The 14,381-nt window shown below is 39.9% G+C and overlaps 1 protein-coding gene and 1 long non-coding RNA gene across 4 annotated transcripts; one reads left to right on the top strand and one right to left on the bottom strand.

Annotated features, from left to right (window-relative positions):
* Nucleotides 1–1,130: 1,130 nt before the first annotated feature.
* Nucleotides 1,131–7,544, bottom strand: LOC130720795 (uncharacterized). Its single transcript, XM_057571496.1, has 7 exons — nucleotides 7,246–7,544; nucleotides 5,637–6,678; nucleotides 4,797–5,554; nucleotides 4,439–4,703; nucleotides 3,350–3,495; nucleotides 2,083–3,260; nucleotides 1,131–1,890 (listed from the first exon to the last, which is right to left on the bottom strand). The coding sequence occupies exons 2-7, from the start codon at nucleotides 6,673–6,675 to the stop codon at nucleotides 1,131–1,133; spliced, it is 4,146 nt and encodes a 1,381-aa protein (XP_057427479.1). The 5' UTR covers nucleotides 6,676–6,678; nucleotides 7,246–7,544.
* Nucleotides 7,545–8,034: 490 nt separating this feature from the next.
* LOC130729616 (uncharacterized) lies at nucleotides 8,035–13,956 on the top strand. 3 transcript variants are annotated; one of them, XR_009016061.1, is made up of 9 exons: nucleotides 8,051–8,318; nucleotides 8,721–8,779; nucleotides 9,499–9,556; nucleotides 10,110–10,745; nucleotides 11,139–11,297; nucleotides 11,425–11,473; nucleotides 12,154–12,334; nucleotides 13,134–13,235; nucleotides 13,525–13,956. It is a non-coding gene; the product is annotated as an uncharacterized LOC130729616 (long non-coding RNA). The 3 variants fall into 3 exon arrangements; XR_009016060.1 differs by having other exon boundaries at nucleotides 8,035–8,318; nucleotides 12,154–13,235; XR_009016062.1 differs by lacking the exons at nucleotides 8,051–8,318; nucleotides 8,721–8,779; nucleotides 9,499–9,556; nucleotides 10,110–10,745 and adding an exon at nucleotides 10,801–10,825 and having other exon boundaries at nucleotides 12,154–13,235.
* Nucleotides 13,957–14,381: the final 425 nt, after the last annotated feature.

Genomic DNA, 14,381 nt, shown 5'->3' on the forward strand with positions numbered 1-14,381 from the left:
TCAGAGTTGGTTGTGTAGGCATTCTGCTGCTTGATAAGGGTGATCCAGGACTATAAGTTTCGGATCACTCCAGGACTTTAAGTTTCGGATCAATCCAGGACTATAAGTTCCGGACTGATTCATAATTAAATTTACCACCCCCCCTTTTTTAAGACGTCCGAGAGTTGAAAACCCGGATTAATATGAAACTTCAAGATTCGTACCTCTAAAACCAGATACTGTCACAGACAGAAACGTGAAAATGCAGTGACAAAATATGGGACAAACAGACCTCGTTACAATACTGGAGCATTGTCTTAATACATGTAGGAAAATATTCTTGCTAATAATATGGTTACAGACATGGTTACAACATTACAAACATGAATCATATTATCAATCTTCTGTTATGTCTGTTAAATCAAAGTTGGTAATAACACAAGGACCAATCCAAACAGTGTGTTCAGCCATAAATCTATCCAAACGCTCTTTATACGGTTTACACCATTCGGACTCGGGTTCTTCAACGTTGTATTCCCATTGGGGAGCAATTGGCGGCATAGGATGTCCAGACACCAACTTCAGCTACATTTAAGAGTATAGTAGTAAAATTAGATATATTTCAATATAAATTGTTTAACGTGACAAGAGAGTGTATTAATAAAAAAGAAGATATGTATTTAATTGAGGATATACCTGTACAAAGTGATTGGTCACATGACCAATAGCTATGACAGGATGTTCTAACGGTGGGGCGCCTCCTCTCATCGGAAGGTAAGTGTAACTAGATTTTAACGAGATGGAGATGAAAACCACCCCGAAACCGGTTAGCAATAAGGTACCCATCTCCGGTAGATGCATCCATTTGGCTTTAGTGGCTCTACCATCAGGAGGGAGAGTGAGACGATTGTGCATGGCTTGTACCACATCATAACCCCACATGCGTGTATAGTGTTTCTCATAGAGTGTGAGTTCTACAATCAGCTCTTCCCTAACCCGAGGCCAACTGTCCTGACCGTTCTGAAGGTCCAGCAATGCAGCGACGGCTCTGTATCCACAATTACCATCCCCGACAACATCTATCACTTCATGTATATATGGCCATAAAAAAGATGACAACTCCGGTAAGTAGATTTTGGAGCCGGTGGCCGTCATAGCCATCTTGTTCTTTGACTTAGGAGCTTGCGATGTTGGAGTTGTTTTAGGAGTTTGGTGAGCCTAGGTTTCCTCTTGCTAGCTTTCGATTCTTGTTCTTTGGTCTGATTGCCAACATGTTCCCAATGTGAAAGGTCACGCTGGGTGGATCCTATTGATTGACCTCTGGGAGGTTTGGTTTTCCTCTCCTTGGACGATTGATTGTGCTTTATCTTCACTTCAGGAGGACACAATGAACTGATTTGAGGACAATAAAGCTCTTTAAGCTTCCTTCTCAGCATACTTTGGCCCGCATCATCCAAGGTATTGAAATGAGCCCATAAAGCCTCAATCTCTAGCGGCATGCATCCACTGTTTGAGGTTTGACTCTCCACAACAGGCACTTGTTCCCAAGAAAGTATCTTCCAGAATGGATCAACTGCTGCATACGGAATTGAGGCCATACTCTGAAGTGCACAAGCGCAAGGTAGTCCATGAGTGACTTTCATCACGCAACCGCATTTCTCACCATGACCCCAAAATCTGTTTTGTTCATCATACATTAGGTGAAGTGCATGTTTAGCAACGAATCCTCTCATATTCTTATACATTGGAGACTTGAAACGGTGCTCTACAATGTTAATACTGCGCTCAAACGATGCTTGTATTGCATTGTGGCGTACGATGGTCAACCTATCAATTGCTTCCCATGAATCGCACAGGTTACCCTTGCCATTCCTAAGCATCTTCTTCAAGCTTGCATGTGCACTTTCAGCCCTGCATACAAACATGAAGCTAGTCTATCAAGCCTATCAAATGCATACAAAAAATGAAACAAGCCTATCAAATGAATCAATTCTATCAAATGAAACAAGTCTATCAAATGCATACAAAAAATGAAACAAGCCTATTAAATGAATCAATTCTATCAAATGAAGCAAGTCTATCAAGATTGCATGTGCGTAGTACCTGTTACTTGTTGTCGTTCCAAAATGCTTCACTCTGTTTGTCCATGCCTTCACAAATTTCTCCTTGTGAACCAACCAAGTGTCATAAATGTACGATGTGAACCTTGGATGATCCTTACACATATCACACATGTCGCTCCATTCCTCCTCAAATTGTGTAGTTGTTTCCGCATATACCACTTCATTCCACTTTTGCATCACTAAGGCTTTAAAATCCGTTGTGTCAACCCACAATTTGCACTTTGCCTCAACATTCTTGTTTATGTGGAATAGGCATAGTAAATGGGTAGCCTCAGGAAAAATATTCCGAACAGCACTGAGTAAAGCCAATTCCCTATCAGTCACAATCACTCCAGGTAATCGGGCAGGGTCAGCAAGTAGAGATTTCATGCACTCCAAGGCCCAAACATAGTCAGGTGTGCGCTCACGAGTCATGTAGCAAAATGCAATGGAGTAAGTCAGACCAGTAGAAGTGAGGCCAACCATTTCAAGCAATGGAATTTGAAATTTGTTTGTCTTGTATGTGCAATCCATGATTACCACGTGAGGGAATGTGTTGAAGAGTTTAATAGCATTAGGATGAGCCCAGAAAAGTTCCATAATGACACCTGAATCTTCTTCATGTCTTTCAAAGTGAACATAGTTGGCTTCTGCCAACTTCTTCAGCAAATATTGCATCTCTGTAAGTGGCCCGCGGTCTAATTCTTTAACTTTTTTGATGCGATTATACACTTGAGTGATGGTAGACAAGTTACCCGGATTATTTTCCTTCAAAGTGGCCAACATGTGTCTCGGTGGGACCCAATTGTTATTCATGCTGTCGACTTGAACCTTCTCTTCTTCTGTTAGTCGACCAGCATAGGAATGGCCAACCAAAGATCTAGCTGGTTCATGGTTGTGTACCCCTTCCAACACTTTCAGCCACCAATTTTTATCACCCTCCGTAGGTCGTCCTTTAAGTTTAAAAGGACAATCACATTTTTGTGATCCGGTGGAGTTGTACTTGAAGGACTTAGGGTCCTTGTACGGGATGTACACACCATGCTTCGAGCACCGCAGAACAATATACATATTTCCACCTTTTCTGGAATAATCAGACCTTCCAGTCACAATCGCATATCCATTGTCCTTCTCAACATTCTTAGCCCATTGTTTAAGGTCATCAACAGTTTCAAATATCTGTACAGTGGTAACATATCATTTTAAAATTAGTAATCAATTCAAGCATCACTAAACAATAATGTCATTATGGTATACGCAATGAATACCTGATCGGTCGACCATAAATGAGTGGTATCCACACTTATAGGCTGAACATTATCTTGTTGTTGAAGCAACATTCCTTCACTGACATCATTATCTTGTTTTAGAAGCAGCATTTCATCATCATAGAAAAATGTGCTCGTCATACTGCCTGCATAAACCAATCTGCCACTGGTTAACAGTCCGTATAATGAACATTCGTACTAATCCGAGACTATAACTCTCGTACTAATCCGAGACTATAACTTTCGTACTAATCCGAGACTTGAACATTCGGATTTATGTCGGGGCAGAAAAGTTGAAGTGATGGTGGTGGCAAAAAATGAAGAGAAATTTAAATGGTAGAAAATATAAACAAACGTATATTATTGGCAAATTATAATGGATGCAATGATACATACCAAGGTGGTGCTGGTTGATGAAGGTTGTTGTTGGTGGTGCATGAAGGTTGTTGGTGGTGGTGCAATGATGGTGGTGGGGGGTTGAGGGGTAGTAAGAAAAGAGGAAGTGAGGGAGTGAGGGTGATCAGAAGTGAAATGTAATGGGGGGTGGTTTGGTGGTTGAGGAGTTTATGCATGCCATAATGGTGGTGAGGTAGGTGAAGCTATGGAGTAATGGTGCTGAAAAAGGTGATAGAATCTGTCAGAGGTGTCCGGAAGTTGAAGTTTCATACTAATCCGGAAGTTGAAGTTTCATACTGATCCGAAGGTTGAAGTTTCGGATTATATCTTGAAGATTAAACTTCATTACAAGGGTTTGTGTTGTTGAGTGCCAGGTTTTGGTTTCCATTACAAGGGTCGATTATTAGGGTTGGTTATAAAAGTTATTGATTTTTAAAATTATTAGGGTTGATTATAAAAGTGAAAAAGAAAAAAAAAATGTTAAAGTGAAGATAAAGCTCACAAATTATTAGGGTTTAGGGTAAAAGTGAAAAATAAAAAAAAAAAATATACGTTAAAGTGAAGATAAAACTCATACTAATCCGAAATAGTAGTGCAAAATACATAGTCCCCTAATATCATAATAGTAATGTCAACAAAATGCTCATACAACTAATGTCCCCTACTGTCCCCTACCCCGACGACCTCCCCTACCCCTACGACCTCCCCTGGCTCCTGCCCTGCCGCCCTCCCGGCCACCTGCTCGGCCACCTGCTCGGCCGCCGGCTCGGCCACCTACTCGGCCACCTGCTCCCAGACCTCCTCTCCCAGCAGCGTAAGCAATGCCCTGTGTCCCAGCCAAGTCCTGGAGGATGCGAAGTGCTCTCTCCGTTAAAGCGCGGGCCTGTGTGCCTGGCAGCAAAGCATCATCCACCTCAAGTGACAACTCAAGGACTTCTAAAGCCCTACGCAAAGCAGCCTGAAAGTAAATAATAAAAAAAACGCTGTTAGTAAATCACATACAGAAAACCACAAGTGCATAAAGAAAATAGAAATAAAATTTAAAATTTACCACGGCACTGAGATCAATCCTCCTCTCATCCGGTATGATGAAACAATGAGACACTCTAGCGTACCAATCCATGTAACCGCCCACAGCCTGTCCCTCCTCTATAGCAGGGTCGCCCTCAGGGAATGAGTACTGCACATAACCTGCGAATGCCGCATCAACAGCCTCAGCTGCGGGAGATCTATCCATCTCACTAGGGTGGCGCGGGATCGTCTGTATATACCCAAACTGTCGCATGACCCGCTCCGGAAGATGAGGTCGCACAGCAGGGGGATAGGGACACCGAATGTAGCCTGAGAACAAAGCCCTCTCATCCCGCTGTCGCCATTCCCTGTGGGCCTCATATGGAGTCCAAGTGACGTCGTCGGCCGTCAACTCATCAAGTAGTACTCGCCTCTCGTCAAGCCTAGCATGCCCCGACCGTGACTCTGTCCACCTACGAGCTCTGGGCTGGTCCTCTGTGTAAGCCGGGTTCGCATACCGGCGAACGAGCCTGTCTGGAAAGTGCTCAAAGACCCAGGCCATCAACAGGGAAGTGTAACCGCCCATCTGTTTGACCCCGCTGCGAGAAGACTGTCCAAGCTGGTCGTACAACGTGGCAAGGGCCATGGCGCCCCACGCGAACTCCGACACCCGCTCAAGATCCTGTAGCATGCCTATCCAACGGGCGGAGAATGAGTGCCCCCCACTCTTGTCGGCGAACAATGTCGCGCCAACAAGATGCATCAGGTACATCCTGGCTGCATGCTCGTACCGCCCCTCTACATTACAATGTAATACCAATTATGATTAAGTAAATATAAATAATAGTTGGAAAAAGTTCAGATAATGAATGAAACAAACCTGCAACAGCTTTCGGGTAAAGGTCTCGCAAGAAGCTGAACCTCATAGTCGGACCCCTAAGCTTATCAAACTCAGCCATGTACAAATCTGCATCCCCCCCTAACAGCAAAGCGCAGGTCTCTGCCACATCATATCTCGAGGCCACTCCTGGAGTGTAGAATCTCCCACCAACCGGGATGTGAAGAAGAGCGGAGACGTCGTCAAGGGTGACAGTCATCTCCCCAAATGGCATGTGGAAACTACTAGTCTCCTCGTGCCACCTCTCCACAAGGGCCGATATAAGCCCTGGATCCGTCTCTACATAGCTGCACCTGACCAGTGGATACAGTCCGCTCCTCTCCACAATCAAGCGGACCTCCCTGTAATTGTCCCCCTCACACGTCATCAGCCCGAGCTTCGTACCAGCAGTGGCAAGCCTCAAATCACCTCGCTCAGAATAACGAGGGTCAGTGGTGCCTAGTAGGGTATGCCACGTCCACGGCGCTATGTGATCCGGGTAATGCTGCAGAAGTGACAACTCAACCGGCCCACCAGGAAACGGTGGATCTCTCTGGAGCGGCGGCATATTCGGATCCTCTACCTCTACATCCTCACCCTCAATCTCAGACTCAGACCCCGACTCCGACCCCGACTCCGACTCCGGCTCCTCAACTGCATCAATATCAAGTGAAGAGGTGGAAGGCTCAACAGTATCGTGGGCGGTAACCTCAGGCGTCGACTGAGGAGAAACCTCAGTAGCAGTAACCTCAGGCGTCGAGAGAGCAGGAACCTGAGTAGCAGGAACCTGAGTAGCAGGAACCTCAGTAGCAGGGGCAGGAACCTCAGTATCAGGAACCTGAGTAGCAGGAACCTCAGTAGCAGGGGCAGGAACCTCAGTGGTCGCCTTCGGAGCCCCCTTCCTAGCACCCTTCCTAGCCCGCTTCCGAGAAGTCGACACATCTGTATCATGATCACCTCGCCTATGAGAAGCGTGGAGATAGGCACGACGATCGGCCAACTCTTCAGACGATACCCTCTTAGTTTGCTTTGTCCTCGCCATAATCTATCAGAAAAAATAAGGAAAACAGATTAATAGCTATGTAATGAGTAACTAACTAGTTGAAGCAATCCACAAGTATACACAGTAAACTAATGTTATGAAATTTCAATACAATTCAAATAATGTTATGAAATTCAAATGTGAAATCTCAAGTTGGTTATGTCCTTAACCACTACCCTAAGATAGCCAAAAGCATGGAAATTATCTTCACCCCATTCATCTTATCATGAAAAACAATAACAGAAGCAATAGGAGAGACAGTACTGAATCTCTCAAGTCCGAATCTTGAAGTCCTGGACCAGTCCGAATCTTGAAGTCCTGAACCAGTCCGAATCTTCAAGATTCGGAGTACGAATATCCCCAAATTCGCACCTCAGAACCCCATATACCCCAGAAATCACAATAGGAATGAAATTTCACCAAATCAACTCATAAAAAGGGATTCGAAACCTAACCTAATCTGAAATACCTAAATTTGAAACCCTAAATTTGAAATCACAACACTAACTCATCAAAATACACATGATTCAAAATACACATGATTCTTGGTCGTGGATTCCAACAAATTACCTCAGTGTGGTCGGTTTTGAATCACAGATGATTCTTGGTTGCTTTTGGTCGTGATGTGTGGGTCGATTTGGGTGCCTCTGGGTCGCTTCTCCTGAACCAGTCCGAGAGTTGATGTTCTGTCCCGTTACAAATGTGAATCTGAATTGATAGTTTTGTTCTATTATTAACTGAGTCCGACATTTGAAAATTCGGAGGAGTCCGAATGTTATACATTCGGACTAAAACACGGAGGGGCAATATTGGTTTTTCCCCACTTTTAAATGGGGTGGCAATTCTAAACCCAGGGGTGGGAAATCTAATTCCCGTTCATTAGCCCATTCAAACAGAGAGTATTGAAAACCATTTTTCCTTGCCCGCAACCAGCTCCAAGCTTTGAATTTCACCTTCTCACAAAGTCTCCCTCATCAAATGTCTCCTCCCTAAAAATCAGTGCATTTCTTCCGTTCCACAGCACGCCAACTGTGGCAAGCCAGACAGCAGTAAGACCAGATTTACAAGAGTTGATGAAACTAATAAAGGGTTAGTAAAATTCAGTACTTATTTCATGAATTTTTAATTGATCATAATTAATAAAGCAGAAACAGAATTGGAAAGTTTATATCTTTCCTGGAAGTTGCGCACATGGTTATGTCTTATATAGCCTCTTAGCTAAAGACTTCAAGCTTAAGTAATAGTATTAATTTTGTGTGTGTAAAGGGACCAAATGACAAATGAAATCAGCTAAAGGCTCAAGAAAGATAGATCAATTCTGCGTTCAACCTTAAAAAAAGGCTAAGGGGGAGAAGACCGGGCAAATCTCCTAAAAAAAAGGCATCAGCAACAGCACCCACCTTCAACCTTACAAAATAATCCTGACTCACATAATATTTTGCCATTTAAAACTCACCTAGCCTCACATCCCACTTCACCAGTTTTTTAGTTTTAAGAGTAACAATTGCATATATGGTTGACATCTCTTCGGATTACATACACATCTGTTCCATATTTTGCAGAATACTTATAAAGAAAAATTCAAAAACAAGATGACGAATGATTGGACAACAAGATTATCAAGGGGCTTTGCCATTCTTCAGGTAATATGAATTTCACATTATTTTGTGTCATGACAATCTGGAATGTTAGGATTATATTTCTATTTAAGAAATTGATTTGCAATTTCACACCTGGAATTTAATCATAGGTGTGGGAGCACTAACACAAATTGTGAGTTATATTTTTAGCAGGTTGTTTTACCTGCAATTACTAATCACATTTCTGTTCAATAGTAGACCCTCTGCTTGAACACTTCACAAGAGAAGTGGGATCATAAAAGTAGTACCTTATTAATGTTATGATAGTGCAATATTATGTTGGTGCAATGTTATGTTAATTGCTTTCATATAGAAATAAGAGCTGAATCTATAAAACAACCTATCACTCAAGATCTACCATTACTAAGGTATTTCTTTTAATCTATCTTATTCTACAATATACAGGTCAGTGAAGAAGTGGAGCGTGCTTTGGCAAAATTAGGGCATGCTAAATTGACTGAAAGGTGTGTTTTCCCTTTCAAATTAGAATTCTGAAAGAACTCAGAAAAATATTATTAAAGATGATCTCGTTATCAATAATATCACTCATAATTTGTTTTTGAACATATCACAATGCCATAGTTTGCACTAACTAATTGTTGTAGAGCATCAAGTGTGATTTAATTCTTCAGATTATAACTTGTGGTGCATTTTGATGTCAGCCCTTAGAATGTATGATGTAGGTGATATCATCCTTTGATAGTGAAATCAGTGTTCGTGTTGTTATTTTGGTTAAAATATATAGTTAATGGGTCATGTCCTAACCTATGGAGTAGATAATTGGGTCCTCTTATTTTAGATTTAAAGGCCCTAGATACAGCGGGGGAAGCTCATTAATAATTTTCTCTCAGATCTGCTTGCTAAGCATGTCATTTTTTATGGTAATTGATCAACTTCTTGCTTATTATGGTATGTGATTGTTGTATATAGGCTTTTGCATACTTATACAGAGAGTCTTCTGGTGTAAAGGAAACTTTTTTTATATGTATCCTCCTAACCTTTAATTTTTTAAGGTCACACTCATTAGTGTTTTTATATGGATACATTGCTTTATATGATTCAGCCTCGTTCTTATTTATAACTGTCTCCGTAAGGTATAAGAATGGCTTCAAAGCTTTGGAATATTTGATCAAAAGGTGATGGTGCTGATAAGGTGAGCTGCATTGGTTTTGCCTTTTTGTAGGTATTCTTCCAAGCACATAGCTGTTATCGGGATAGTTGTATTGACTCCCTTGCAGCTGGTAAGGTTTGAATTAATTCATTTAAAATTGGTTGGGGTAATTCCTAAAACTGTCGATGCTTTCTGCATGTGGTTACTTTTTCCAATTGTTTTACCAAGCTGATTTCTTAGTTTTTGACAATGTCTACTATGCAGCTCTATTCCATCACAGTCATCTCCTTGCCTAGTCAATAGTTCTTTCTTTTCTTTTCACACAAGTTAAGTTCCCTTTTAGTTTTAAGTCATTACATTCAACTCAATCATCAAACTCAAAGTGTTTGGGATTTCCCTTTTAGTTATTTAGGTTGCTTGTAGTTTTTCCTCTCTGCTTATTTTCTGTCAGACAAATGGAATTCATGGTGAGTCTTTTTCTTTGAACAATATCAGATAATAATTTCAGCTTGTTCCCTATTTTCAGAGTTGTGCTCTTAAGGAGTCTTAAGAGTTTCTCTTAATTAAGGTGTACCCGATTCAGTTGTTAGAATCCATTTTCTTTCCCAAAGTAGAAGTTAATCAACCTATAAACATGCTGCATTTTAATGATAATATTTAACATGGAGTTTTCTCTGCCGCAGTTCGCAATGACTTAAAGGAATGGGAGACATCTTCTATCCTTAATTTCAAAATCCCGGTTACTGTTCACGGGGCAATTTTTTTTTTGGGATAACTAGCTTTACTTTTCCATCTGTTGGGCTTTCATCCTTTGAGTTTGTGGCCCATTTTCACACACAGCATCAGCATCAGCATCACTTGCAGAGCTTGATGTCATCTGCAAACATGCGATTTCGTCACTCCTCTCGCCGTCGTTAATAGTTTCTTTCATCATCACTGGCACAGGATGACGTCGTCCCTCTTTGCCTTTGCTGTCGCCGGCGTGCGTTTCATTTTCCCATCCTACTCCCATAGCTTCGGTCATCATCAATTGCAGAGCTTGATGCCGTCCCCCTTTCCGTCATCATGTCGCCGACGAGCTTTTCCTTTCCCCCTCCTACTCCCATAGCTTCGTTCAGGTTCAATTGCAGGTCTAAAGGGTGCGTCAATGGCTCAGTTGTGACGTTTTTTTTGGCAGCTTCTCTAGGATTATTGAAGATAGGGCATGGTGTATATCTACAATCAGCAATTGCGTCATCATCTTGCCTCATGCTGCCAGGACCAGCTGTTTATGTTGCTTTACAGATGGCTTCCAATTGTTTTGAAGGCCCCTCTAACCTGTAAGCAACAACTTTCTCCTATAAATTCACTCATCTTCCAAGTTTATTTTCAATTGTCCAGATTTGTTGATTTGTTCAGTGTTAGTGTGTTGATTTTGTTCCTATTATGTTCATTCTGAAACTGCTTAAGATTTTGGTTTCTCAAAAATTGCTACTAGGGAAAATCACCATTAATAACTATCCGTATATAAAGACCCCAAGCCAAGCTAAGTGAAGAAGAAGAAATAATGCATGGTTCTTTTGTACAAGAAATAATTTTTATGGTTTTCCTTCATAATTTATTATATATGTTGAATTAGTCTCTCTTTTTCAAATAAAGATATATGGTAACTTGATCATTCTTGTTTGATGCATGACTTTGGTTATTGAGTTTTGTGATGTTTCTATTTGCAGAAAGCACCAAACATAATTCTTCTGTGATGATGGTTCATGAACAACCAGGGTACCGTATAAGTGTTGAGTGAGAGCCTTATCTATCTTTCTATTTGAATTCTGGTGATCAAGGATGATTCAGGCGGTGAGTGATGAAAGCTGCTGAATTGGGTAATACAGGTTAGAATGTTTTTCTGTGTCTGTGATGCAGACTCACATTACTCATTATCAATGATTGCTGGCTTAATTTCTTTCATTTAATTCATCAGCATATTGATTGATTATGTTATTTATTTTCTTTTTTCAGCTTTTCCTCAGCTTAATGGTGTTGCCGGGGAAGATCAGAATCAGAATGGGTGAGTTTTTCCTGCAATCTTGATTGTCTGCAATTGAAATTTGAAGCCTTAATTTCTGGCTGCCTTAAAAATCTATCATCCCCCCTAATGTAGAATAGAAAGTAGAAACCATTGTATGTGTCATGTTTTGTTCTGTTCCTATTATGTTCATTCTGAAATTGCTTAAGATTTTGGTTTCTCAAAAATTGCTACTAGGGAAAATCACCATTAAGTTTCGAGAAACAAGTTAAAAAAAAAAAATAGATCCTATCAAGCTAAAACCAAAACAACTAAAATTGAGATTCATCCCAGTCGAGCAAACTACAAGATCAACAACATGTTACCAACAAAGAGCTAAAAACCATCAATAAATAGCAAAGTGCCATGGCCATTAGGGTAGAAAACAAAAAAAAAAAAGCATTCAAGCTCCTCTGCCATCGCCACCTCCGGGTACACCAAACTCAACCACTAAGGAGGAGAGGCAACAACTATGTAAGCCAGCCCAAAGCCACCATGAACGAAAGTCGTGGTACCAAATTCTACGCTTAGCTACAGAAGAGGAAAGTAAAAACCGACGCAAAGATTGAAAACCAATTGTTGTATTCTTGGACCACAACTTTCTTTCATTCACTCCGGTGTTTGTACAGTTATTGCATTTTGAGCTCAGATTTGATGAATACTTTTGTTGTTGGCTTTATTAGATCAGATTTATTCGAAGTTCCTATCGAGTGAGCCATTTGGAATGGGATAAAGAAGATGGTGTTTAATAGTCAGATTCTATCAATTGATCACTCTCTCTGGCTATGTCTATGGTCACATCGTTAGAAGTGATTAATGTGAACAATCAAAGTGTACCTCTTGTTTAAAAAGCTCCAAGTCCAGGTATTGCCAAGTTAAACTTTGATGCTTCTTATAAAAGAGGTGCTGATGCACAATGCATTTTGTAATTGGAGACCATGAGGGGCAATTAAATGTAGCAGCTGCATGTTCTATTCCTGAACCGGCAAGTGCATATAGTTGTATCATTAAATGTAGTAGTTGCATGTTCTATTCCTGAACCAGCAAGTGTAATTAGAACTTTGCAATTTAGCTTTGAATAAACTCTTCATAAGATGTTTATTGCTTATCAATTCAATTTCTGCGCTAAGAGTATCATCATCAGCATAAACATCAACCATGCTAAGTATCCTACTCTAATTTTTCTTTCTTTGTACTGGGGATTTTATTGTGCTTCCACATGAGAGGTCTATGTTGTGAAGTTTTGTGGTTTGGATAGAGTTGTTGAATACTTGTGTGATTGGACCTTATAATTATACAATCCTATATATATATATATATGTATATATATAATAATTAATCTAGAGTTGTAAAGATAACAATTAGAAGTAGTATGATATGTGACCAAGTGTGTGGAGCGTAGCAATATTGAAAAAATTTCGCACAAATTCACATCACTATAGTTTTTTAATTAGCTTGTCTTCCTCAATCTCTTTAATTGATTTACTTTGAGAAGCTACTCACTTTACTTGTCTATAGCCCTTTAAATTTCACAAGAAGTTGGAATATTCGCTCTCTTCATTATACCTATACTATCTTTGCTTATGCAACACTTCATGCTCTGGTTTTGGAAAGTTTTCTTTCAATAAATTCATAGTTTTTTTTCATATGTTTTTCCTATCAGAACCGCAAGACATTCCCTATGTATATTGTTTGTTCTTCTTCATATTCAACATTTGGCGGTGATTGAAGCATGACATGTGTTCAATTGAAGCCATCACTAAAGGTGTGTTTGGTAATTATTATGTACCTTTCATTAATGGAGGGGTATTATTCTTGAATCTGTAGTACTTGAAAAATGTTGCATGTAACCCACTATAATTAGGTTTTTGCTGGGTTGGTTTCCTACGGTCTAAAGTGTGAGCAGTTCTGATAACTGGGGGTGGTTTGCTTTGTTATGAATTTGTTGAATCAGTTAAGTTATAGAAATGGTTGAGATGTCTGGACTTCTTCATCTATTATAGCTGTAATAACCAAAGTTATTTGTGTATAAAAAATTATCTTATTCTTCTCAGGTCCAAGCATATGTTATTTCACCACAAGAGCTAAGGTTTGCGAGGGTAAGTAAAAACATACTTAGAGGAATTGGAAGAAAATTGAGGAAGAAGAATGATTTACAAACTATATGGAGAATCAGTTCATTTCACTGAGCAGCCAATACAAGTTTCTCATTATCAGTTGTACCCTTGTCCAAAAATTTCCACTCATTTGTTTGACATGTAATTTATAGATATATCTGGTACTAATGTGGACAAATTTTAATATGAGGATTAAGCCTTTAATCATTGATAAAGTGCTACTTCTGTTTACAATAGAGAAAATGAGGAGATGAGATCATTTAGGTAGAGAAAGGATTGGTTGTCATGCATGTTTAATGTTCTCATCTCATTGATACTGTTTTGTTGAATATTAGTACTGATCTCATAGTGGGAACATTATGCTTTTTACTTATTTGAGTTCTTAGATGTTCCTGATGTAGCATGCTAAGAGCAGATCTAGGAACTTAAATAAATCTATAACTAAACTCATAAAGTTTTGAATTCCAAATTGTAGAATGATACTTTCCATTGTGAAAAATATTTAGAATAGCTACCCGAGTGTAGAAGTAGAACAAGTTCTAAAACATCTATGTCTTTCCATTGTGAGTGAACATCTATCTCACCTTCAATTGACATTATCTTACCAAATGGCCTTACACAAGAATGACATTTGATCTGGGATTGCAAGAGGGTATGTCAATGCATGATTGTCATTTGATGGTGTCAAATGAAAGTCATCATGCTCAGGGAGATATCTAAAGATTTTTAATTTCGGCGTTGGTAACGCTAAGTAAAAAATGGATTCTTTATTTACGAACACATACGCAGTCAAT

This window comes from Lotus japonicus, chromosome 1 (assembly GCF_012489685.1).
Source record: "Lotus japonicus ecotype B-129 chromosome 1, LjGifu_v1.2".
Classification (NCBI taxonomy): Eukaryota; Viridiplantae; Streptophyta; class Magnoliopsida; order Fabales; family Fabaceae; genus Lotus; species Lotus japonicus.

Coding starts and splice junctions, on each gene's coding strand:
- LOC130720795 (XM_057571496.1), bottom strand. CDS start 6,675: ATGGCGAGGACAAAGCAAACTAAGAGGGTATCGTCTGAAGAGTTGGCC. Junction 4,704..4,796: donor GGATTGATCTCAGTGCCGTG/GTAAATTTTAAA, acceptor ATTTACTTTCAG/GCTGCTTTGCGTAGGGCTTT. Junction 1,891..2,082: donor GGAACGACAACAAGTAACAG/GTACTACGCACA, acceptor GTTTGTATGCAG/GGCTGAAAGTGCACATGCAA.